The 26943-nt window shown below is 42.3% G+C and overlaps 1 protein-coding gene across 10 annotated transcripts in view; it reads left to right on the top strand.

Moving 5' to 3' along the window:
* The window catches only part of PDE8B (phosphodiesterase 8B), a 217240-nt gene that overhangs the window by 58434 nt on the left and 131863 nt on the right, over positions 1 to 26943 (top strand). Inside the window, exon 2 of one of the 10 annotated variants that reach the window (XM_070234650.1) lies at positions 15658 to 15972. The exons of the other annotated variants lie outside the window; for them this stretch is intronic. Coding sequence (XP_070090751.1) covers positions 15937 to 15972 — 36 coding nt within the window. The 5' untranslated portion in view covers positions 15658 to 15936. The remainder of the gene's footprint in view (positions 1 to 15657; positions 15973 to 26943) is intronic. 10 annotated transcript variants of the gene reach the window in all.

The raw sequence follows: 26943 nt of genomic DNA, 5'->3' as shown, positions 1-26943 counted from the left end.
ACGCAACATTTAACAGGCCCTCAGATAGACTCTGTGGCTGCCCAGTCCTTTGTGGTGACCAGTAGGCACATGTGGCTGTAAGAGGGCCATGAGGGGTGAGGCACAAGGTGGGAGAGGTGAGCGGCCGTTCACAAGCAGCCGTGTAGGGAATTTATGTGTTATCCTAACGGCAGTAGGTTAAACAGGAGAGTGGGGTGAAATGTGGGATTTAGAATAATTTTAAAGCCCCATGAATTCTAAAACTCTGTGATTCTGTACCAACTTTCCTATATTCTATTTATATTTTAATGTAATCACTGATATATTTGGGTTTAAGGCTTTTTTGTTTTCTGTTTGTCCCATCTGTTTTGTGTTTCACTCCTTTCTTGACTTCCCTTAGAGGGATTGCATTTTTTTTTCAATCATTTGGTCCCCCTCCCACCAGTGTATTTCTCTTCTTTACTTGGTTACCAGAGAAAATAGAACATGCACCTCTGACTTATCAGAGTCTAAAGTCACTCAGCACTTCTCGTGCCTCCTGGAACATAGAAGGTCTCCCTCCCTTTGGCCCACATGCTGCTGCTGTCTGTATGTTATTTCCCTGTGTATGTTAAACCCCGTGAGATATCATTACCTCCTGCAGTCAGTGTCACTTCGGTTCACCCCTGTATTTCCCCTTTTGTTTGTTATTCCTCCTGATTACATTCCTTCCACCTGGGATCATTTTCCTTCTGCCTGAAGAACACCGTTTATTTCCTTGGGGGCGGGTCTTCTTGGGCAAACTCTATTTTTGTTTAAAAATATCTTTATTGCCCCTTCATTCTTGAAGCATGTTTTCACTGCATATGGAGTTCTAAGTTGGTGGCTATTTTCTTTCAGCACACTGAAGATATCATTCCACTGTCTTCTTTGTCCCTGCTGACAAGTGTCTGCTCTGAGGATGATTCATTTGAAGGTCATCTGTATTTTTTCCTCCGGCTGCTCTTAAGATTGTCTTTGGTTTTCTCTGCTTTCACTGTGATGTGTGTGGGTGGGGGTTTCTTTGTGTTTATACTGCTTGAGAATTGTTCCCCCTTCTGAGTCCGTGGATTGATGTCTTAGATTGGTTCTAAAGTGGTCTCAACTTTGACCTCCTCCCATGATGCTTCTGCCTCATTTCCTTGCTCTCTCTTCTTGAACTCCAAGTAAATATGGTAGACTTTCTCACTGTCTCCACCATGTCTTTTGCTCCGTCTCCCATCTTTTTGTCTCTCTGTGATACATTCTGGATAGTTTTCTGACATCTTCTGGTTTACTAATTCTCTGTTCAGTTTTATCTTATCAGCTGTTAAATCCTTCCACTGATTTATTAATTTTGATTATTACATTTTTCTTTGGTTCTAGAATTTTTTTTTTTTTTGAGGAAGATTAGCCCTGAGCTAACATCTGCCAATCCTCCTCTTTTTGCTGAGGAAGACTGGCCCTGAGCTAACATCCATGCCCATCTTCCTCTACTTTATATGTGGGATGCCTACCACAACATGGCTTTTGCCAAGTGGTGCCATGTCCGCACCTGGGATCCGAACCGGCGAACTCCGGGCTGCCGAGAAGCCGAATATGTGAACTTAACCACTGCGCCACCAGGCCGGCCCTGGTTGTAGATTTTTTTTTTTTTTTGATTCTTTTGCAAGTTTGCCAAATCATTTTTAAAAATAATTTCCAATTCCCTACTGAAAATTTCAGGCTTCGCTTTTAATTTCTTTGAGTGTTGTAAGTAGAGCTGTGTTGCAGTCTGTAGGTGATCGTTTCAGTAATTGAAGATGATCTCTGTTTCTGTTAGTTCTCACACTTTCACAGTTCCCAATTGATATGCAATATGCTTTCATATTCTCTTCATTAATGTGGGCTAAAAGATTACTGAAAAGAAATAAGGCATTGGGAATTTATGTGCAATAAGTAAATAGAATGATCCATACGATTGTATACTTGAAAAATTTTACAGTGTATCTTTCAGATCCGTTCTTTATCCATTGTGGATCACAGTTCCAAAAGAATCCTGTTGCTTAGCAACTGGATTATATATGATAGAACGCCTTGAAAGAACTATAAGTGTTAACTCTTCAGAAATTGAGGGATACCTTGGACATTGTGAATCTCTTAATTTTAAAAGTAGATATGAATCATGCTCAGAAAAGAACCACAGTGAAAAACTGTCTCAAAGGTAGACAGAAAAGATCTCAGAACAATTTGAATAAATGCTTCCAAGTTAGAAAATTCAGTCATTTAAAGAATAGAAATAATTGCTCTGAGGAATGATAGGTTGGTGCTCTTTTAAGATTCCCATCTCTAATGGGTTTTTCACCGCCTCTTTTCTCCAGTCGTTGTATTGTTGTCCTGACCCCAAAGCCGGGTGTGACATGACTTTCTTAGTTCTTTCTGCCTTTCTCAGGAGGGGGCTGATCTTCCAGTCTTTGTTTTTCTTTTCTACTGAGTTTCTACTTCTGAAATACAGTTGAATAATGCTTGGAACATTAATTGTAATTATAATTATAACTTGAAATGAAAAGAATGATTGGAATTAATTTCTTTTTATCACTTTCCATTCTTCAATGACTGATTTCTTGTGTCTGCCATTTGCTGTTCATTTTGAAATGTCTGATGTTTTCCTGGCTGGACCAGCAATCACTGGTGATTCTCTGCGGGCGGAGGTGAGAGCCCACTAGGTTTCTCAGTTCGTGTGTGCCTCTTCTCTCCATACAGGGAAGAGTAATCTCTTTAATAAGTGGTGCCTTTTGGGGAGAGAAGGAGGGGGGATGTGTCTTCCGATTTTGTGAATCTCTTTGTTTCTAAAGGACCCTTAATTTCTGTTGCTTGCTGCTGCTTTTTGTCCCTTCACCATCAAGCATCCAGGGGATGTGACTCTCTAGTCACCTCCCTCCCTCTGGAAGTGATGCCCTCCCAAGACTGCCATCTTTGGTCTCACGAACTTTCCAGCCCATCTTTTCATTTCCCCTGTGCCCAAGTATCAGACTTGTTCTCAGAATGTCCAAGTCAGGGTGGGAAGCTCTTTCTGGGGGACATTTTTATCTGTTCTGCTACCAGGCGCTGCCACCTGACTCTCGTCTCTGGCGGGGTTTCTGCTGGCTCCAGGTGTTTGTTTCCCTCCCTGAGCATTAACTGAAGCTTCTACTATGCTCCATCTCCTGGTTATGCTGTAGGCAGGGCTGGCTTCATGGGCATGCCACCAGCGCAGTTGCACAGGGCCCAGTTCTCAGAAGGGCCTCATGCTTGGAGTGTAATGCTCTGTAGTCACCCCTTGACTTGAAATTGTTAGTAATTTAATCTTTGAATTTGTGTTTTGTAAGTGAAGTTTGATGGCACAATGGACATATGTCAGAGTCTTGACTCCACAACTCCTGCTTGGTCCTACTTGCCTCCCCTGTTCTCTCCACCCACGCCTCACCTCCCCACCTCCCCTGGTTGAGGGCCAGCCACCTGCTCCTGCCCCTGGCCTGCCACCACTGCCCCCCCTCTGGCTGGGTCAGCCCAGTTGCATAGGCGGGTGGAGGCCTGTGCTCTGTCTAGTTGTCCACGTCTGCCAGGAGCCTGGAAGCAGGTGTAGGCAGGGTTGGGGTCAGGGCAGTGCAGCAGCTGTCCTGTCCCAGTTTGTCAGTGTCATGGTATATTCAGTGGGTGACACAGTGGAGGCCTCTCCTCCACTATTGGTCCAGGTGCAGACTGTGTCCCAGCACAGAAGTTGCAATTCCTTGGAGGTTTGTGGTGACAGGCCCCTGGGAAGGGAAGATTGATGGCTCTGCCCCTGGCTGGGTTCCCTCCTTTTTGTTTTGCACTGGGCCTGCTGATTATGTCATGAGCCTTGGCCAGAGGGGTGAGTTACCGGTGGTTTCTGTTGCTCTCCTGGTTGATCTCTATGGGTTTTGGAGAGATTCAAATTAGTAAACTGTCATTATCTCATGGGAAACGAGAAGCTCCTGATTTCTTTTAATTTATTGATTTTTTTCATGCCGTAAAAGCAGTTCATACTTTCTGCCACAAAACGAACAACATAAACATATGCAAAGAAAAAGTCGACATTCTATTCCACCTCCCTCCCCAGGTGACAGTGTTCACATTGGGTGTATTGGTGTGATCTTCCCAAACTTTTATTCATCGTGATATAACACACACATGCGTGCATGTGCGCACACACACACACACTCACACTCGTAGTTATACATGCAAATACACACACAAGCCATGTGGGGCTTTTTGAGGAATGGCAAAAATGCTTATTTCTTGATATCCTGAGAGTCCCTCTATTTCACCACATATGGACCAGCTCATTCTTTTTAATAACACATAATGTCCTATATCCATGGTATAGATTTGCCATTATTCATTTGACAGTCTCGTCATGATGGACATTTAAGTTGTTTCCAGTTTTTTGGTGCTGTAAGCAAGGCAGCATACAAGCCTGTATTATTTATGTCTTTATATCTAGTGCTCTTAGTTCATAAGAATGAATTCCCCAAAGGGCATTGTCCTTTCCAAAAAGACGAGAGGCTAGAAAATAGTCTAGTAAATTGCTTATAATTTAAAAATTATTTTTAATTTACTTGAAATCTATTTTTGTATCTTTAATATAATATTTGTTTCCTTTCAGTTAGATAATTATTGTATTTAGTAGCATATATGAAAGAAGCCCTTAATTTCCATTTTTTCATCATACATTATGTTTCAATATATACTTGGATCTATTTCTGAATTCTCTGTACTAGTCTACTGATACATTTGTGTATTCCAATGCCAATGACATATTGTTTTAAATACAATAGCTTTATAATATGATTATATCTGGTGGAGAAAATCTCCCCTCACTATTTATTCTGCAAAATTTTCTCGGCGATTCTAATGTATTCTTCTGTATGAACTTTAAAATAATTGCTTCCATTTCCTCTAATAACTCTGTTGGGATTTGGATTAGAATTTTATATATTAATTAAGGCTTAAATATTAATTTTAAAAATATATAGTTTCCTTAATATTTATCAGTTTCTTTTCTGGGTTTTATAGGTGCTGTTGTTATTGTATGTGGAATTGGTTTTCTGTTTCTCACAGGTTAGTGTTAGTCCGGAGGAAGACTGTTAGCTTTTGTATGTTTATCTTGTATCATCCCCTTATGAAAAATTGTTCCTCCATTTTGTAACTTTCAGTGTTGACGGTGATGAAAAGTCTAACACTGATTTTTCTCTCTTTTCTAGGTAACCTTTCCTTTCTTAATGCAAGCTTATAAATTTTTCTCTTTATTCTAGTGGTTCAGATATTTCAGCAGGATGGTTAAGTCTGAAGGTTTAAGTCTTTCTAAGGAAAGTTTTCTTGTGTTATTTATTTAGTTATGGGTTCTCTAGTCTTTTTTCTCTCTGAAGAGTTATTGATTTTGCATTTTAAATTTCCTGGATCTATTTCTTTTCAGTTTTTTCTCCTGTGTTGCGATAGATTTTTTATTTGATTTTCTAGACCAGGCATCTACAAACTTCCTATCGCTCGCCAAAGCCATCCTGCTGCCTGTGTCTATAAGTGAAGTTTTACTGCCACACAGCCAAGCCCGTTGCTGTGTGTGTTGTCTCCGGCCGCTTTCATGCTACAGTGGCAAAGTTGGGCCGTTTCAGCAGAGACCATGTCACCCACAAAGTCAAAAATATTTACTAATTCGACCTTTACAGAAACTTTGCCAACTCCTGTTCCAGACTACTTATTTTGTTCTTAGAAGTGAATATTCTCTTCCAGTTAGGTTATTGAACTTAAAAAATTTTCCAAGTCCTTTTAGTTTGAGAAACTATTTTTTGTGTTCTAATCACATCACTTCAAGAATTTGCATTCCTTTGTCCTTTAATGTTTCTTTTGTATCTTCTGCTGGTTCCCCTAGGGACCAAGTCCTCTTTCAAGGAGTTCAAGTTTTCTTGGCCAGGTCAGAGGTTGAGTGCCCTCAGCAGCAAGGCCCTGAGGCTGTGGAGGCTCGCAGCGGGTGTCAGACTTGGAGAGGATGAAAGACCTGGCAGTCCTTACTCGGGTCAGCCCCTGGTGAAAAAAGAAGGAACTGTGCCTGTTCCAAGGATGACTGAGGAGGGCCTTGACATGCAGTGGGTGGATGGACCGGCCTTTTCCAGTCTGTAAGGACTAAGAGTGTTTCGGTTCTCGAGGCCCAGCAGGACCATGGGACCTCCGTCCAAAGGGCCTTACACCATAAGCTGGGAGATGCTGCACTCCTCCCCAGAACACATGCACACGTGCACTTCCATACATGTGTAGATGCACGTCTTCTGCCTTCTTAGCTTTCTTAGGAAGCCAAGTACTTGCCCCAGATACCATATATCACAGATGACAAAGCCAGGACCTATTCTAGCCTCTCGAGCACTCCAGGTCTCACCTGCCCCGTGCTTTCCAAATCTCAGAAGGCTTATTCTTGTTTCCAGATTTTAGAGTCATCTGGTGAGTTTAAAGATAGGAAGTTGGGAGAACGCCATGTTGATTTCTGATCCGGGTATTTACTCTTTCCTTTGCCTGTCTATGTTGGGAAGTAATAGGTGATATGGGTGGTTATAGTATAGATTAGCCCGGGACCTGGTATGTGTTTGATTAGGAATTTTGTGGTACCTGGAGGTATTGTGCATTCCCATCAATAAATGAAGGACTACACTCATGTCTGTTTTCCCATGAATATATACATATGTGTGTGCATATGCACATATATACCCCCTTACTCACATGTACACACAGGCTCATTGTTGATTGTAGAGTAAATATCATAGTACAAGCACTGCATACAGTCATACCAACATAGCCCAATCATAAAGGAGAAATGAGCCCCAAAGAGATCAATGCTCAAGGACCCTGTTTGGTAAATCTTTATCACATGTCTTCTAGAAGTTTCATGAGAATACCTACTGGCTAATGGATGTTCATCATTGCCGCGGTTTACAGAGAAAATGCTAGTTTAGCTGATTGCTTGAACTTCTTCAGTTTATAGGGGCTTCTCTTTGTACAGGGATTTGCGGACTTAGAAGGTGATCTGTATTTGTCATTAATTGCTGTTTGAAAGCTTTGGTTCAGACAAGGTATAATTTAAATTTGTGGGTGTCCTTTATCTCTGCAGGAATGGTTTTTTACAATTATTTGCCATTTATCATTTAATTATTAGTTACAGTAATATGTTTATTTTCATATTCATTTCATTTATTTTCATATATATTTATCTTCAGAATTGTTTTTGCCCTAGGGGATCGTACACTAGAAATACTACGTGACAGCAATGATGGAGTTATATTTTTGTGTACCACAGAAGAAGAGTAACCCTTGTGGGAGCTGTTCTAATGCTTTGTTTGGTCTGCTTACCATGCCCTGGCTGCATTTAAGTGTGTGGCCAATTTCATTATGCATTCGACATGCACTAGTGCATTATCATTCTTATCATAATTTCATTTGATTCAATTTCATTTTAAAAATTCTATCGTGGTTTCTGTAAGTCTGACACAAAAATGGTTTTTCTCTCTTAACTCTATTTAACCATACAGTGAACATGCTCCTTTAGTCTTAAATAACTGGAACAATTTTTCCCCTCTTTCTATTAAGGATAAAGGCAGATTACAGAGAAACAATGCCACTTTAAGATTTTCTTCAAAAAAAAGGAAACTAAAAAATAACTTCAGGGTTGTGTTCTGAGCTCTGTACAGATTTATTCCATTCTGTACCTTCTCTTCCATTTCTGTGTTCAGACATCAACATCACTGGTGTTCAGAATGATGAGAATGAGGTACTACAAAGTTATTTCCAGTACACTAAACTTGTAAAGCATGAAGAGCCAACTACTACATTTTAGAAAAAATCTCAAGTCAAAAACAAGGTTGAAGCATATAGAGTTTTCTGGATAATCCTCATTTGCTAAGAAAGTCAGTTAATTACAATATTCCATATTTTGAATATTTTATTTAATTGGTATTTTGCTTGGCTCTGTTATCAGTTTATTTAACAACAATTTATTGAACCTCAACTAGATTTGAGGGATTTTTCTAGGTGCCACGGTAATAGAAATGAATTGAACAATAGTGACTGTAGAATGTGATAAGTTAAATCAACCACCACCACCAAAAAAAGGATATACCTAATAAAATAACATAGAAGATAAAATGCATTAAATATTTAAAAAATACTCAGTGAATCCAAAAGAAGGCAGAAAAATAGGGAAAGGGGGAACCAAGAACAGGGGAGACAAGTGGAAAGCAAAGAGTAAGATGGTAGATTTCAACCTAACCACGTAGACAGTTACATTAAATGTAAGTCATCTAAACACCTCAATTAAAATTGAAGGCAGAGATTATCAGATTGGATAAAAGCAAAGGTTAAGACCCAATTATGTGCTGTCAACAGGACACCCATCTTATGTGTAAAAACACAAATAGATTAAAAGTAAAAGGATAGAAAAAGATGCACTGTGCTAATACCAATCAAAAGAAAGCTGAACTGGCTGTGTTACTATCAAATAAAATGAATTTCAGATTGAAGAAATTATCATTTCATAATCAAAAAGGGGTCAGTGAATCAAGAGGATGTACCAATACTAAAAGATTTTGCATGTAAATATATTGAGAGAAAAACTGATGGAACTGAATCTACATTTACAGCCAGAGATTTCAACACCTTTTTCTCAATAATAATGTGGAGAAGAATGTTCCAGGCACAACAAAAGGTATGTACAAAGATCCTGAGGTCAGGAAGAGTTTGAGTGTTGGAAAAACCCAAAGCAGGCTGATGGAGCATGGTCCTGGTAGGCCAGAAAAGGGGGCAGGGCCTAGACTGCATAAAGGGCTGTGAACCAAGGTAAGGGGTTTACAAAAGCACAGAACAGATTGGGGAGCAAAAATGTTTGCTTCTTCCTGTAACTTTGATTTAATGTTTAATCATTAGGTAGCTCTTCAGATTTCTCCACCGCCTAAAACTGAAAAATAATAGATGACAAAGAGCCCCATCCTTTCAAGAACAGGCTGGACCTGATAGGATTCCATCAGGAGAGAGATTTGTTTTTCTGCTGTCACATCTTTCAAACCTGTTCTGTCAGATCTTTCTTCTGCATCCCTGGATTGTATCTCAGGGGTCTATCACAGCTTTTGAGTCTTGCTTTCAGTTACTAAAAAGTCCAATCTGATCTGCGTCAAAACTCCCATCCCCCATCATCCAGTTCAACGCTGCTTCACTTCCTTCAGCGCAAGGCTCACCTGTCTTGGGAACTTGCACAGGGAAGGATGCGTGGCCTTTATCTCAGCGTTCCTTGCTCCATCCCTTCCCACACAGGCTTCTGGGTCCTCAGGGTCTAGGCAGAGGGAGTGAGAGGTGAAAGGGGGGAAACTGGGCCTTTTGGGTCTTCTTTCTCTTGGTTACTGAAGACCTTCCCTCAGGGAGTATGTTGGCGGTTGTTTGTCTTACCCTCTGAGACACATGTGCACACACACAGACACACACGCAAACACACACTTTTCCATTCCTTGCCTGGTGCTTTCCAGCTGACCTTTTATCTTGCCCTCCTCTCCCGGCTCCTGTGTTTAAAGGTAAGGCTCCAACTTCTTTCTGTTGGTATCACCTTGCCCCAGTGGCAGGCAGCCTTCTTGGGTAGGGTCCCTTCAAGGTGACGCAAAGCTGCTGCTGCCTTCTGCATTGTCCACATGGCCCACAGGACAGGTTATGAAGCCTTTCCCTACCAAACATTGGAAATGGAGGCTTCTCCCACTGTCCTCATGCCTTCTCCCATCAGGGGCAGCTCCAGGCAGCCCTTGTCTCTACCACACATGCCCTCGACTCTCCTCAGAACTCTATACCTTCTCTGGTGGCAGCATGTGGAAGCCCATGAGTTTCCTGCTGCAGCTCAGCAAGAATTCTACCTGGGAGGGAGATCCAACTCCTTTCTGCACCTCCACTCTCTTGGGGGAGTTTTCTGGCAGCTACCCTCACTGGGAGGGAGAACGTGCTTGCCCCTTCCCTGCTCTAAGAAGGAGGGAGACCCCACAGTAATCCCTACTAAGCCAATACTGTTTAAACGTTCTTCTTCATTCAGCCAGCAAATCCCCAGGCTTCTGTCAAATAGGCTGGAGGTGGGAGATGAGCTCAGGGTGGTGGCCATGTGTACCCTCATTCTGCAAGTCCTGTGTAGATGAGTCTCTATGATGTCTTGACTCTTATTTCAGCCTTGGCCATTTAATATCTTGTTACGTGTGGAAAAAAGTTTGAGTATACAAATAAAGCTATCATTTATTCTTCATTGTACTAATCAAATGCAAAGGAGTAGCTAATTTGGTTGTTCAGGATTCTTTTGAAGACCTCTACTATGGCAGTAGAAATTTCAGACCTTGCTAAATTAAAAGTATTTCCTGGAAATCAACTCATCAGTTTACCATCTGGTTTGGAAGGGAAGAGGCTTCTTCCTGTAAGGAGCATTTTAAAAAGTGACATTTAAAAATTAGCCACCATTTATGTAAATGCTTCTGGAAAAATTTTAGATATAATTTAGTGATTTGGTAAATTAAGAAATACTAAGCACATCCATGGGTATCAGTTTCATAGTCTGAATATTAATTAATTCCATAATAAAAAATATATTCTCAGACGTTTTATTGATGATTTCCACTGAGGCTCGCTTCTTAATCTAATGTTGGTTCATTTTCCCAAAGTATCCTGTTTCTTTATCAAAAAAGTGAGGAAAAAAATGAAATCATGACTCTTCTAATACTGACTGTAGATGGAGAATCAAATTAGGAACTACTGATCAAGACCACCCTTCGTTTCTGTGGGATCGTGGGGGGACCACTGATTAAGTCTGTTTGAAAGATAGCTGTATTCTGTTGCTTTTCAATGTCCAGAAATAAAAATGGCCTGGTGTCTTTAAAAGTTTAGAAAATGCTAATGGCTTAGAAAAAGTCAGAAGCCATCCTGTTAGAATTCTCCTGTGGAGATGATAAAACCAGCCTGCAGTCCTTACGAAAAGGAACTCACCGGACGGTACCTAGAGATGCGTTGCTGAGGAATGTCGTCTCCGTGGAGAGGGAAAAGGATATGAGGATGAGGACAGAGCAGCTCTGATCCCTTGGGATCTGCATGTAAGCCCAAGGCCTTTTGAGAAGTGGAAGTGAAAAGGTTGTTAAATGTTTCTCTTTAGTGTAGACCAAGATGGAACTAAGCATTAACTGAGAACAGTTTGGCAAGACTCAGGGAACCACACTTTATTTCTCTGTTTTGCTCTCAATTATGCCATTTTGTTTCCAACTAGTCAGTAGCATTTTAACCAAATAGTGTAATTGATAGCTATCAACTAGGCTTTGAGTCCTCCTCCTGCATCAGAGGGTGTCTATCTGTTCATTGCAGGATCCCACTTCTTTCCAGGGGGAGCTGCCCAGATGGTCTGCCAATAGGTTTGTCCTACACACCTAGACCTGTAAAGTGCCAGTGATGCCTAGGAGGGTACCCATGATGTCCCTTCCAAGGGTATGCAAGAGGAAGAAAGACTGTCCTGGTGTCCCTCTGAATCCAGATGTTTGGCTGGGCCCTACGCCTCACTTTTAGAAGTTTACCCAACTTTGCCCTCAGCAGCAAAGGGAATTTTCCATGCGTGGATGCAGACAAGTGTCTTGCATTTGGAGTGAAATCATTTTTATACCTGTGTAATATTTGAGGGAGTTCCTCCACAGGTTGCTGACAGCCTCCTGCTTTCTATTTTTCCTCTCTATATCTTTGCTAAGGATCAAATAAGTTGCACTACACTTTTTGTATGTGGAAAACATTTTTTTTTCAAAAATGAGAATACTAGGCATTAAAAATAGTAGCCGGAAACACACATCTTTATTCACTTAAAGTATAAATAGTAATGATATACTTCATATCTATACTGTGGCCAGTTAAGATGGAAAAATCCTGTGTGTGGGAATGGCGGTGGAGCTAATGAAAGCATCTGGTGAGAAAAAAGGGCAAAAAAGGCAGAAAATGGAAAGAAATAGGAGGATAGATGGAACAAAGGGGTCACAGAAAGAAAGGGAGAAGAGGCAGCCCCACCTGTGTTTTAACACGTCCTTTAGTGTTAAAGTGATCATTGATCAGATTGACCACGGTCTCCCTGTTTGACTGTTAGGCATAATCAGTATTTTTTTCCAAAAATAGAACCACAAGAGGAAAGCAGATGTCCCTGTCACTTTGCACCCCTGCTGAAATACTGGACAGCTAATTGATGCTGGAGGCATCCTGCTGGTGTTCATTTTTAAAACGCATGGTTATGTAAGAGCAGAAATAACAGGGTTGATTACATACTCCTTACACAAAAATCGATTTGCATACTTTCTAGTTGTACCTTATTATCAGGTGTGTATTTGTGTGTCTGTGTCCGGTGTTAGCGCCCACACAACATATATTTCCTGGATTCTATTTAAGTAGTCACCTTGTATTATCTTATTCCATATCTGGGATCAGTGTGCCTCTGGTTTTCTACTTGTGTCTTTGCTGTCCTTGCTGTAGCGTACGGGTGTCAGGAACCCGTCAGGACAGGTCCTCCAGAGGAGGCCAGATGGACCGCAAGGAGACACTTGATCTCTCCCCAAAATCTGCCTTGCAAACCACCAGTCTTGAGGAACCTCCTCCTTAGGAGTGGGCGCCTGCTCCCTCTGCCGAGGCACTCCCAGCTGATTTCACAAGGGTTAGTGCTCATCAGATTTCATTTCACTTCACGTGTGAGGTATTCTCCTCAAGAGAATACTAGATAGAATAGTAATTTTTAAAGGCTCTCCTGGAGACTAATTGAAATGGGCATCGTTGTCATTTCACAGAAATTGACCGAGTTGACTCTAAGACATCGGCTTTGTAGATGGCGTTGTAAGCTTTCACCGAAAGAGAAGCGAAATGGAGAAAACAGAGCAAAATAAGTAGTGGATCATACAGCGGCCATCAGGAGAAGTTTGTTATGATCAGTGGCAACTAGAATAGGGGAAAGTTGGGGGCAGAATACTTCGTGGCTAGAGAAAAGGAAACATTTTTTCTTTGGTGAGTTAAGATTAATGTGAAATTTTATTCAAATGCCGATCTTGCTGTAGGTTAAGTAACATATTCTAATGTCTCAATGTACTTTCCTGGGACATATTTAAGTAAATAAAAACCTTTGTTTCTTGGTTGATATTTAAGTGAATAAAGGTTTTTGCTCTTTAGTACTGAGAGCTTTGTGTTCGGTACTGAAATCCTGTTGTACATTCTTGTAAGTAATTTTTCACAGAGAACAAATTTGATTCTTCTCCACTGAAAGACTAAATTACAGGAACCCATCATCCTGCTTCCCTCCCCCACCCATCCAAATAGGGTGATTTGGAAATATGGTAATTAAATTGGCTTTGTGATTTGGTTTATTAAAGGAGGAGGTTTCATCAGGTCATTGCTAAAGGTTCCGAGATTTGCCTTCCCCATTGGTGTCTGAGCACCTGGTATTTGGTGCCATGTAGAGTGACCATATAACTAATTTCCTGATGGGAGTTGTTATTATTACTTGACTTATTTATTATTACTTCTTTTAGCAGCTTTATTGAGATTTCATTCACCTACCACACAATTCACTCATTTAAAATGTACAATTCTATGGTAAATTAGTATGTTCCCAGAGTTGTGCAACCATCACCATCATCAATTTTAGAACATTTTCATCACCCCCAAAAGAAACCCCATAGACCCTAGCTATCACTACCCATTTTCTCTCATCACCACCCCAAGCCTCAGAAAAACACAAATTTACTTTCTATCTCTATGAATTTACCTATTCTGGACATTTCATATAAATGGACTCATACAATATGTGGCCTTTTGTGTCTGTTTCCTTCACTTAGCAGAATGTTTTCACGGTTCATCCATGTTGTAGCATGTGTCAGTACTTCATTCCTTTTTCTGGCTGAATCATATTCCATTGTTGGATATACCACATCTTACTTACCCATTCATCAGTTGATAGACATTTGGGTTGTTTCTGCTTTGGGCTGTTATGAATAATGATGATCTGAACATTCATATACAAGCTCATATGGACATATCCCCCCCAGGAAAGTAAAGATTTATTTTGGTTAGCTTTTAAAAATCCTAGTTTTCATTTCATTGTTCATTCACGTATTGTTATAGTGGAACAAGAGCAATGACAATACACTTCCATTCCGTGAGTTAGTGTGGTTCTTGTTTGCAAGACTGCACAGAGAATCTGGTGCTCGCTCACTGAGGGTCTAAGTTACGTGGACAGATGTGTTCATTTCTCTTGGGTATAAACTAGGAGTGGAATTGCTGGGTCTTATGGTAAGTCTATGTTTAACCTTTTGAGGAACTGCCAGACTGTTTTGCAAAGCAGCTGTACAAATTTTCATTCCCATCAGCCGTGTATGAGTGTTCCAGTATCTCCACATTTTCACCAATACTTGTTATTATCTGTCTTTCTTTTATTATGGTGGGGACAATTTTGAGAGTAAAAGTGAGCACTTACTATTTACATCAGGTGTAAACTGGGTGTGAGTATCCTGAGCCAACCAAGATGTTGATTACTCTAGAACTCTGGGGAAGGGGGGCCTGCTCAGAGTAGCAAAGGAGGGGCAGGTCGGGGGACATTTGGGAGGAATGGAGCCAAGTGCCAGGAAAGTCATAGCAGTTGGAACATTCCACAAGGAGTACACGTCCAGGTTTATCATAATGTCCTGTGGGTAGTTATTACTGTTTCTAATCATCAAACTTACATTTATTTTGAAAGGAATCAAGGCCCTTAAAATCATTGTTACAGGGTACACCATGTTCTCACTCTTAATAGTAAGACACAGCAGTCGATGAGCTTTGTGCCGTAGGTGCGGCACCCTACCCAGGTGAACTGTAAGCCACTTTCTCCAAAACTGGCTCCCAAGAACACATCCGTAACTAGTACTCTCATCAAGCTGTAACTCCTCTCACCATCGCTTTTCACCAGCGACGTTCTTTTGACGTTGAAGTGCCTCTCTCTCCTAGGCCTCTCCTGGTTATGCAGGTCGCTGGCTTTCACGTTTTACATATTGTTGTCAACTTACTCCTTTTTTATATTGTTAGTGGCCAGCTGATCGTGTTGTTGTAAGATGCCTTGGGAGGGAGTCTCTAGCCCTCTGAGTGTCCCTAGGGCAGTTGACTTGTCTGTCTAGGAGTAGTTCATGGTACCCTTGTGGACTGGCCAGGGTGATGCTGTAGAGAACATCGTCAATGTCTGCTGATCTAGAAACCAAGACATCAGAGATAATCAGTAGTGGTGTCCACACAATGAATGCCTGCTGGCCTTTAATACCCACAAGACGTGTCCATCTAGATGAAGTGATCTGGTGTGTTGACTTTTCTCTATTGACAGAAACTACGTATCAAAATGTTTCCCTTTCTCATTTGCTACCAGAAAGCTCAGAGCTGAGGGTTTTTTTTTTTTTTTTTTTTTTTTTTTGCGCACTACGGTAGTAACTAATTCATCAGTGTCTTTAACAATTTCTGTGCTCCTTCCAATTTTTTAAATTGTATTTTTGATTGTCCTAATCTTATGGGTTTTGTAAAACGTTGTAATCCACCTTTGAATTTATTTTGAAAGTTGGAGTATAAATAATTTTTTAAAATTCCCACCCATAAAATATGTCTGTCTTTTCTCTCCAGAATTGTAGGCCTCTTGAAAATCTCCTGATTGGATGTAGTGAAGTGGTACCTTCCCTCTGGGGCCCTCTGCCATGTGGGTCATCCCTTGTTTGTTCGTGCTGGGGAGGTGTAAGGAGAGCGGCTCTTTGGGTGTTCTTCCAGAATTTAATTAGAAAAGGCAAAATGCTTGATAAAGAAGCACTTCTCTCAAGATTAAATATCCTGCAGGGAAGATGGGCTCAAGTTTAAACTGCAAGCTCTTCTGAGATAATCCACATTGTCCTCAGTTGAGATGCGTGGATGTGGACCGGTCTCCTCATCTTTTCTAGGGAACAGGTGAGACTGCCTCCTACCTCCTCTGAAACTGGGGGGAGAACTTCCCTGTTCCTCAGGCCTCTCCGAGAGCTCAGCTCAAGCTCTGCCTTGACTGGCTGCTCAGGGGATGGGGGGACATCACCCCATCATGGGCTGTGAGCCTCAGAGGGGCCTCGTGCCTGGGAGTGGCCTCCTGCATGGCTGCGTTGTCCCTGAGGGGAGGAGAAATACGGTTGATCCTCATTATGTGTGGGTTCTGTATTAGAGAATTTGCCTCCTCTCTAAAACTTATTTGTAACCCCCAAATCAATCCTCGCAGTGCTTTTGCAGGCATCTGTGGACGTGGGCAGAACAGTGAAAAATTGGGGTCATCCTCTGTGAATGTCCCCAGCTGAGGCTGGACAGGCCACGCTCTGCCTTCTTGCTTCAGCTCTTACACTGTAAACGTGTCCATTTCTTGCAGGCTTTCTAGTGTCACGTTTTTCACATTTTCATGCCTTTTTTGGTGATTTTGCTGTTTGGAATGGCCCCCAGGCATTGTGCTGAAGTGCGGTCTAGTGTTCCTAAATGCAAGAAGGCTTCGTGTGCCTTACAGAGAAAACGTGTGTGTCAGATAAGCTTCACTCACACGGGAGGTGTAGTGCTGTTGGCTGTGAGCTCAGTGGTAATGAGTCAACAATATATAGTCAATAAGGTGTCTTTAAACAGAAACACACGTAAAACAAGTTTATGTATTGATCGGTTGACAAAATGTTGTGACCAAGGCTGGCAGGAACCTAACCCTATATCGCGCTGAGGAGCACTGGCTCAGTGCGTGTTAACTCAGTGTTGGCAGTCACCTTGTAGAACAGAACTCTGTAAGGATTGACAACCAGCTGTGTCTCTCTTCCTACCCTCCTAGTTCTTCAAGTTCATAGGACCCTGCCTTCAGCCCTGCAGGATGAAGCAGGAGGCGTATCATGTCTTGGATGTGTTTTCTCTGGAGAATTCCACTTGTCAAATTATGACTATTATATGGTATTGAACTGAGCTTTTAAAAACCTAGTCAAGTCACCTCCGAGGTTTTTGTTCCGAGCATCACACCAACTTCAATCAAATGGAGAACTGGGCCTTTCCTCAGGCTCCTCTCCGTGACGTTACCACAGGGTATAGTAAATGGAAAGGACTTGTTTTCATTTACTAAGCGTTCATACTGTGGAAAAATACACGTCAAGGCAGAGCTTAGAAGAGAATGATTTATTGGGCGCTGAATTACACAACATTGTAAATCTAGAGAAAATTATTAGTAATAAAACTTAAACTCTGAAAGATTGTAATTAGTGAGCTAATTCCGTGCAAGCGAAATCATTTCACAGTCTCTAACGTAGAGGCCTTTGAATGTGCTGAAAAACAGAGTGTAACATTTGCTTACAAATTTCTGCAGGGCCATTTATCATCTTGGTCTTTATTTTCTTAGTGTTCTCTCTAATGAGTCTCTCTGAATAAGAAAGTTTGGTAGGCATTAAGTAATAATTGTTGCAAAACACTGATGAAAAATAAAACACCGCAATGTGTGTACTCGTCACGAGTCTTTGGAAGTTGACTATGGGACTGGATTCCTGCTGTATTCTTTAACCCAGCTGATGCATTTTCCTGCCTTCAGATTTACTTGTTGATCAACCGAGTGGTTCATTCACTTCTTCCCTCTTCCTAGAAATTTAGCACCACTATTAAAAATAGCAGAAAACGTTGCACAGTGGGTTCAAGCGAGAGCTTTGGCTCACTTTTGAGTGTGTGGCTCCCTCTCCGCTGTCCTTCCTTGAGCTAGAGGGGGGCTTCCGTGAGCACCCCACCCTGGCAGATCTCCCTGCAGGCGGTGGGACGGGTTCTCTTCTGGAGGCTGAAGCAGGCCGAGTAGCTCCCAGTGTTCCCACCCGGCTCTGAAGCCACTGCCCTGAGCCTCAGCCCACACTGCTCTCGCGCTGCTCCCTGTTCCTGATGCTGATCTGTGCTACGGTTTCTCACGAGCCTCATCAGTCATCCAGTTGGATCCAGTTATCAACTGGATCAAACTGATCCAGTTCCCAGACAATGGGTAGCAATTAAGTCAACTTTCGTAAGGTTTCTTATATGATGTGAAATGATTACAAGAGCAGTCAGAAAAGACAGTTCGAGTGAGAGCAGTGTCTTTAGTGAGCCAGTGAGTTGTCTGCAGGTTGATTGGGAAATTGTTTAGTTTGAGATTAGAATAAGCTGTTTTCTGAAACACATAAGCAATGAGCAGATTCCTTGATGAGGTCTCCTTACAGAACAGTGTGCATTCTCATGCCAAACTAGCTCAGTGATCGTTCTTATTCAGCAGGTGAAGAAGAAAACCCAACCTGGTTGGGGCTGGCCCAGTGTGATAGTGGTTAAGTTCACATGCTCTGCTTCGGCGGCCCAGGGTTCGCAAGTTCGGATCCCAGGCTCAGACCTACACACTGCTCATCAAGCCATATACAAAATAGAGGAAGAGTGGCACAGATTTTAGCTCAGGGACAATCTTCCTCATGAAAAAAAAGAAAGAAAGGAAGAATGAAAGAAAAAGAAAAAAACCCAACCTGGCGGAAGGATGACTGGGCAGTAGAAATGGGAGAGGTGGTTTGGCTAAGGGATAGCGACTCCCACTGACCATGAAGCCACCTCATCTGCCTTTGTACTTTCATGTCTCATTTCCTCCTGTGGTCCCTCTTGACCCTCCGCTCCCACCTCTACTTTGTGCCCTCAGCACTGGGGTGAGGTGATGATGGTATTTGCATGAGGGACTCTGGAGCTTCTGAATCTTGCTCTTAATTAGCCACCCCGCTTGAGGAGATCCTCAGGGGACCTGTATGTGTAGAGGGAGTGACAGTTGATGGCTCTTGCTGTTAGACCTTGGCCCCTCATCCAAATGTGGGACCAGGAGAGCTCTGCTGGACCACATGGAGAACTCTTTAGCAGGAGGAAGAGCCAACCAGAGACATCACTTCTCTCTGAGGTGTGTGGCGGGGCTGGCGGGATCCTGGCCCAGGCTTTCTCTGGGAGCAGCTCCAGTTCATGGCCTCACTTACCTTCCCAGCCAGATGGAATTAAGAGGGCTCAGGAGTCACTCAAGAAGTCAAAAATCTTCTTAAAACAGTGCCCTTCCCAGTGTGGAGCAGAGGCTCACCTTTCACTGCTCGGGAATTGTCAACTCTGGGGGACAGCACCATTCATGGAATTCATGAAGTGATGACATTGTGGGAACGTTGGCTAACTTCCCAATAGAAGGGAGTCCAAACTGTAAGGGGACGTGCTATAACTGCATTTAAATGGCCAGGCCCCACCTGTGTCGTGCCTCTTCCTAGGTCACTCCAGTGATGGGCCAGCATTAGCAAGAAGTAAAGGAGAATGACAGTTCATAACAGACCGTAGGATTTCCCTGTTCTGAGATCAGTGGCGGACACTGAGAGTGTGGTGGGTGGTGGTGTAGATGCGGCAGGCAAAGGCAGATAGAGGAATCTTTCAGATTTAGAGTTGAGCTGTGCAAGAAAGAAGTTAGTGACTGAAGGTCAAAGGGATCGCTTATTTTTTAAGATTTGAAAGGTAAATATTTTTGAAGGCAGAGGAGAGATATTGGAAATATTAGTAAAAGAGGGAATAATGGACAGGGCATAGCCCAGGAGTAGACCAGAAGGAGTGGATCAAGAACAGGTGGAAGGAAGTGAAAGAAAGGACACCGAGGTGGCGCTGGCTGGACGTCCCCAAAGATGCACACTACTGCCAACAAGATCCCCCAATTCTTGAAGGCTGACCAGGCACCAGATGCTTCCTGTACATTCTCATCTTTCACAGCAGCCACTTCACATTTTAAGATGAGAAAACTGGGGCTTAGAGTAGGTTATTCAGGTGGAGCATGGGGTGAGGGATGTCAATCCAGTCAGCGACTTGCAGAAACTGTTCTACTGGAGTGCTGCTCCTCAAAGTGTGGCCCTCAGAACAGGAGCACCTGGAAGCCTGTTAGAAATGCAGACTCTCAAGTTCCATCCTCAGACCAGCTGAACCAGACCTGCGTTTTCACAAGATCCCCCGGTGGAGTGTGTACATGTGACAGGGTGAGAACCCTGGTCTGAGCCTCTGCCCCCTGCTGTCTCTGAGTTTGGGATGTTGGCTTAGCTCCCTACTGAGGAGGAGGTCAGGGAGCAGGGTGAGGGCAGAGGCTGGATTGGAAGAACAGTCATAGGAATATGATGGGCTGTATTAAGAGAAACTTCTAGAATGTTATGTTACCTGTTAATTCATGCGTGAAGGCTAGACCGGGTAACGGCTTCAAGTAAGTCAATAAAATTGTGGTTTCCAGAGAGAATGCTCACGTCACCTCAGTTGACCCTGGTCGTTCTAATATTCTCAGCTACCCAGTCTCCCAGGAGTGTCATACCACAGCTGGCTGATCTCTTATCAGAGGACTTGCTGTGCCTTGAACATGTCCTGCTTTTTCACAGCTCAGTGCCCTTGGCGCATGCAGTTCCTTCTCTTTCTTTTTTGTCTGACTTGTCTTTCACAATCTCCATTTGAGAGCTGTCTCTTCTAGAAAGCCTTCCTTGACCACCCCAGCCCCAGTGTGATTTGGGGCCACCACTCTGTGCTCCCAGTTGTCACCCTGCAAGGCCATGGCTGGTACGTGATCTTCAAAGGACTTAGCATGGCGCCTGGCACATAGACAGAGCCCAACAAGCACCAGCGTCTGTCATTAACCCAGGAGCAGGAATAAAGGTAGTCGAAGGCAGAAGAACACTTGGTTGAGAGGGAGTGGCACCATATAAAGGGGGCAGAAATAACCAAAGCTCCCAGCGAGAGCCGTGTTGAAGTTGTGACTGAGTTTTCTGTTCTGGGAAGGGAAGGGTTAGGAGGCAAGAGAGAGGCAGTGGAATGGCTTCAAATGGCTCTGCTTGCCAACGTGGCAGTCGTAAGGTAGGGGGGAAAGAAGGCATCAATTTAAGGAAACTAGCTCCTCCAAATCATTCTACTTTTAGGATAGCTTTGTATTTGTTATAGCTGGTTATGGGAGTTAGGACAAGTTTATGATGGGCGGAGTTTTCTTTTTAGGTTGTAGATATGTCTTTGTGCTATGCTGGAGCCTTTGTGATCAGTGTACTGTATATAGCTCCCACTTACATACGTTTTATAGAACCTGAAGCCTAATTTTATAATTTGTATAGTTATTTTTACAGTTATTGAATCCTTGCTCCTATCCTGTTAATTCTACCTGTAATTTATTTCAAATCAATTTCTTAAACAGGCATGTAATAGCCTATTATATCATTCTTCCTGTGGGGAAATATGATCAAGTTTCTTAATTTAGTTTTTAAAAATTCCCTAAACATCTGTTACCTGGAAAGCACTACAAACAATGCTTTTGAGGGATGCAGTCATGAACCAGAAATTTTCGTTGTCCTTCTGGGAGCTCTCAGCCTAGGAGCAGAGATATCACAGGTAGAAATGACTGTAAACTCCACAGTGTAGGTCAGGCTGTAGAGGGGTGGGATAGCGTGTTCACTGAGGGAGAATACTCGCTTTTGGCTGGAAGTGGGAGCAGGGGCTAAAAGCTTCGAGGCAAAGGTGGTGGTTCAACTTGACCTTGAGGTTGGGTCTGGGTTTGAGAAGAAGAAAGAGCAAAAGGCATTCTAGGTGGACAAAATAGTTTATAAAAACTAAATTTTGATCTTCACAAACACATTGTGGTGAAGAGAGAGGACTGCCAGATGGTTCCATCTTTAGACAAGAATCCTCCAAAAGGAGGAACATTTAATGGATGCTAACGTTTAGGCACGTGAATATTATCTTGCACAATCCTCACAAAAACCCAGTGAGGTAGGAAGTTGTTATTGTCCCCATCAACAGGTAAAGAAACTGAGTTCAGAGAAGTTAATCATTTTGCTCAAGGTCGCGTAGCTAGAAGGTAGCAGGGCTGGGATTCAAACATAGATCTATCTGATTCCAAAGCTTGTGCTCTTTCCACCACTTCCTGCTGCCTTCCTGTGGACCCATCCCCAGACTGGCAATCATTCATTCCGTCGGTCCACAAATGTTTTCTGAGTATCTGACTGTCCCAGGCACTGTGCTAGGCAGTGTGGATGCGGCTACAGTTGTCATCTCTGGGCCATGCAGCCATGCTGTGCCATGTTCCCTGCTGTATGTATGGGACAAATGGAGAAACAAATTACACCTTGACATTTCTGGGGCATTAAGCTTTCCAACTAAGTGTAAATTTAGAGGATTAATTTGCTTCATTGATTTCATCAAATATCTTAATTGATTACCCTCATCAAATATTAGAAAAGGCACAGTGCTGAGAAATAGTAGATGGAAAAATAGAGACTATTTAGATGTCGTAGCTGGAAGATCTACAACTTAAATATTTTATGAGGACATCAGTCTTAGGATGTTAGCAGTTGATAGACCTGAGTGCCAAGAGCATACTCACCCAAGCCTTGCAGAATGTGATGCCCATAATGTCTATGCACATGTCTCAGAGACAGAGGGAGGGAGGGGGCGGGAGTCTGTTGACAACCAGGTGAAATTACGTGGTCGTAAATTTAATCTACTGGCCTACTTTTTTTTTTTTAATTGAGGTAACATTAGTTTATAACATTATATAAGTTTCAGGCGTACAACATTATAATTCAACATCTGTGTACACTACAATGTGTTCACCACCAAAAATCTAGTTTCCATCTGTCACCGTAAAATTGACCCCCTTTACCCATTTCACCCACTCCCAATCCTCTTCCCCTCCGGTAACCACCAATCTGTTGTCTATATCTATGAGTTTGTTTTTGTTTTGTTTTGTTGGTTCACTTATTTTTTTAAATATTCCATATGAGTGAAATCATATGGTATTTATCTTTTTCTATCTGACTTATTTCACTTAGCATAGTACCCTCAAGGTTCATCCATGTTGTCCCAAATGGCAAGATTTCATCTTTTTTATGGCTGAGTAGTATTCCACTGTGCTGTGTGTGTGTGTGTGTGTGTGTGTGTGTGTGTGTGTGTGTGTACACGTGACATCTTCCTTATCCATTCATCCATTGATAGGCACTTAGGTTGTTTCCAAGTCTTGGCTTTTGTAAATAATGCTGTAATGAACATAGGGGTGCATATATCTTTTCAAACTAGTGTTTTCATATTCTTTGGATAAACACCCAGAAGTGGAATAGCTGGATCATATGGTAGTTCTATTCTTAATTTTTTGAGGAATCTCCATACTGTTTCCCATAGTGGCTGCATCAATTTTTATTCCCACCAACATTATTTGAAGGTTCCCTTTTCTCCACATCCTCTCCAACACTTGATATTTCTGGTCTTTTTGATAATATTTACTGGCCTACTTTAAAAAAAAAAAAAAACTTTTGAAAATACTGAGAAACAAAACGTAAAGTAAAAATCACCCATAGGGGCTGGCCCAGTGGGCCGGTTAAGTGCACACATTCTGCTTTGGTGGCCCAGGGTACGCCGGTTAGGATCTCGGGTGCAGACATGGCACCACTTGGCAAGCCATGCTGTGGTAGGCCTCCCGCATATAAAGTGGAGGAATATAAACACGGATGTTAGTTCAGGGCCAGTCTTCCTCAGCAAAAAAGAGGAGGATTGGCAGCAGATGTTAGCTCAGGGCTAATCTTCCTCAAAAAAAAAAAAATCACCCATAGTATTACCAGTTTAAATATACATAGGTATAGTATATATACATATGCATATTTGTTTCTCCATTTGTCACATACATACATATATATATGAAAATTTCTCTCTCTGTTAACCTGCTCCTCCAGCCCCCCACCCCCACCCCAGAAGTCACCACTGTTAGCAATTTGGAGTTTATCATTCCTGAATAGTGACTCATACTTACTCCTTACTCATAGAGACAGATTCATTTATTTAATTTTCTATATATGGTCTTTAGTTTTTACAAAAACAGGACCATTGTCCTATTTTAATTTTTCTGCATTTGCCCTTTTTAAACTTAATATAACTTTGGGCCCATTAATGAACTTATCTTTGACTTTTAAGAGAACACCTTTAAGTTGCTCCTATGAGGGTGTGCACACCAATAGGGTTGTCAGTAGATTGTAGGAAAGGCTGTGAACGTGGTCTAGTGGTCAGGTGAAGCCTGGGAGTAACAGAGGAATATCTTGACTTGACTAAAATGCAACCAGAGACTCTAAAGAAGTTATGGACTTGATTTTAATTGCTTTAATTAAAATACACAATTCTGCTAAGTTACTCTGTGAACTTCTAAGAATCCACCCACAGTAAAAGTCACATTTGACACATTGCAAGAATTGTTATGAGGATCATAATCCCTTGAGTCCCACGTGCAAGGTGCTTCCAAGATATTTCTTAAAATGTTGGATTTCTTTTAAATATCTCAGCAAGGAAAAAGAAAATCTAACCACATAAGATTGAAAAGCTTAAAAGTAATCATTATCCTGTGGATACACCACAGGGTACTTAAAAATGATATAAAATGGAGTATAAATATCTAAACAGTTATCCTCTGAACTGAAGCAAGCAGCGCATGTGTGTTATCCTTTATGCTGAATTAATTACGTAAAATAGTAAAGTTCAGAATAGGAGTGTAGTAAACTGTGTGATGAATTGCCCGAATTATTCAAGCAATTGTCTCAAGGCTCCACTCCATTTATTTGTAGAGTTCTTCTGGGGAGCTTACTGAAATTATCTGAAAGTTGTTTCTAGGATTTGACATTTCTGTGTGCATTACTCCACTCAGCATTGGAGATCTGGCATTAAATTGGTCTCCTTTTTGTTTCTTAAACAAATCAAATCTCTTCTGGCCTCGGGGCCTTTGCACCTACTGTTCCCTTTGCTGGACTGCTAACCCTCTCCCCACCTGCAACCTCCCACCTGCAAGGCAGAATAACTCCTTTTCATACTTCAGGTCTCAGCTCAAAGGCCTTCTCTTCAGAGACCCTCCCAGGATCACCTTATCTGGAGCGTCTTCTCCTTCCAGTTACTCTCTGTCGTATTATCTGATTTATTTCCTTCATGGCACTGGTCACTGTCTGTCATCATCACTTTTGTTTGCTTACTCCTCAAGGCAAACCCTTGCCTCGGTGCATAGTTGACTCCTCAGTGAATACCGTTGAATGAATAAAGGACTTCGCTGGTCATTCTTTCTGTCATTCCTTCACTCCTTCATTTATCAGTATCAGCATCAGACACCCATTGTGTGTTGACTGTGTGTCAGCCGCTGGACGGGGCTCTGGGGATGGCAGGAAGGCCTTGCTCAGCTACAGCGATCTCAGTGAAATCTTCAGAGAATGGATTCTTAGCCCTTCAGATACCAAAATCTACTTACAAGTAAATATTGGATCTAAAGATAGGAAGGAAGGAAGGGAAGAAGGAAGAGCAGGATGTTGGATAAGGGTCTTCTAAAATACTTGGTGTGTGCATCTCTTTCTGAAGTAGAAAGACCTAGCCCTTACAGTGTAGGGTTTTTACACACATTTTATTTTTTCTCTGAGCCCACGGGGAGGCCACTTCCTCTGTTATAACCACACCGCTTGTTCCAGTGACAGCCCCTTCCCAGCCTCTAGACATAGGAGTGCTAGTCACTCATCTAGGTCTAAAGCAAGATACTTATGTGGTTGTTGTCACCGCGAGCCCACCATCCCAGTTTTCCTGCGGCGTGTGAGGGACTGAAGTTATCCAGATATGACCCTGGTTCTCCAAGGGGTCGTGTGGAAGAAAGCAGATTTTTGGAAAATTGCCTTTATAAGGTTAAATATTATGAACTTTTTTAATCTTGTTATAAAATCATCTCTCTACTTACCTTTTACGAAGTCCTCTTTGTGAGATGAGATTTATATTAACATGATATTGCTCAGATGGCCTTTAGCAGTGTATTATAGGAAACACCTATTGTCCGTGCCTGGGGTTGTTGGAATGCAAACCTTCATCTTCCTTCCATCCACCTTACCTGCAGGAAGCTCTTTTCTGTGTTCCGTTTTGTGCTTATTGTTTCTGTGTTCCCGTTGTAACTCCCTGCAGAAGGCATCTTCTAATGGTGCCAACATCAAAGGATGCAAAACTTCAGATGCTTATTCATGGGGATTTTGCTTCGGGATTTGTTCCTCTGGACGAGAAAAACACATACATTTTCTGCTTCATACCCCAAATTTAAGCTTACTTTTAAGTAGGTATGTTTTTGAAATCCATGTCTAGTTTTTATTATATCTGGTATTTTACCTGCTGTTTCTCTTTATTCTCTTTCATCTATTTTAACAGGAAATGGGAGATCAGAGACGCCAAGTCTTACTGGTTCAGTGTTTCCCCTCCACCACAGCTCTCTCCCGCCTTTTACTCCTCCTGGTCAGACACTAAAGACTCCCAGGGAGCAGATTTTCCAGTGGGGGAGACTTACTCCATTCACCACCAAAACTTTGAAAGAATTATTCTTTTAATCACTATGAAAGCACATTTCACTGTTCCCTTATTTCTTAGGTCAACTGTGCAGAATGTACACCCTATCCTTGTGGGGTCCAGGCCAGCCTATTGAACATCCACTAGTGCCCGAGGCCGGAAAGCCGTGGTTTGGAGGCTATTGAGGTCACCAGAGCTGCTCGCCAGCCTGGGCACCATGTGCTCTTGTGTTTCTCTCTGTCAGCCTGCCACTCTCAGCTGCCACTCCTGGGGCCATCACTGGGTCTTTGTGGTTTCTGACTGTTTCCTCATTGTAAACACAATTGGCTGAGTTAAGACCCAAGTTTACCTCCACCTCTTCCATAGGAAAAGTCCCCTGGGTGACCCCCTGGTCAGTTCTGGGGGCGTTGTCTTGCACTTCCATGCTCTGTTTAGGTTCTGGTAGGTGGGAGCCTGACCTCTGGCTAAGAGGAGAGGGCGATGTCACCCCAAGCTGTCATTAGACATCCCTCAGCCCTTATGATGGCCTTTGCTCAGGACCATCTGTTTTAGATTTTGGACTGCTGTGCTCTCATGAGA

This window comes from Equus caballus, chromosome 14 (assembly GCF_041296265.1).
Source record: "Equus caballus isolate H_3958 breed thoroughbred chromosome 14, TB-T2T, whole genome shotgun sequence".
Lineage (NCBI taxonomy): Eukaryota > Metazoa > Chordata > Mammalia > Perissodactyla > Equidae > Equus > Equus caballus.
The sequence above is the reverse complement of the archived record's forward strand: the minus strand, read 5'-3'. Positions and strand labels throughout refer to the sequence as shown.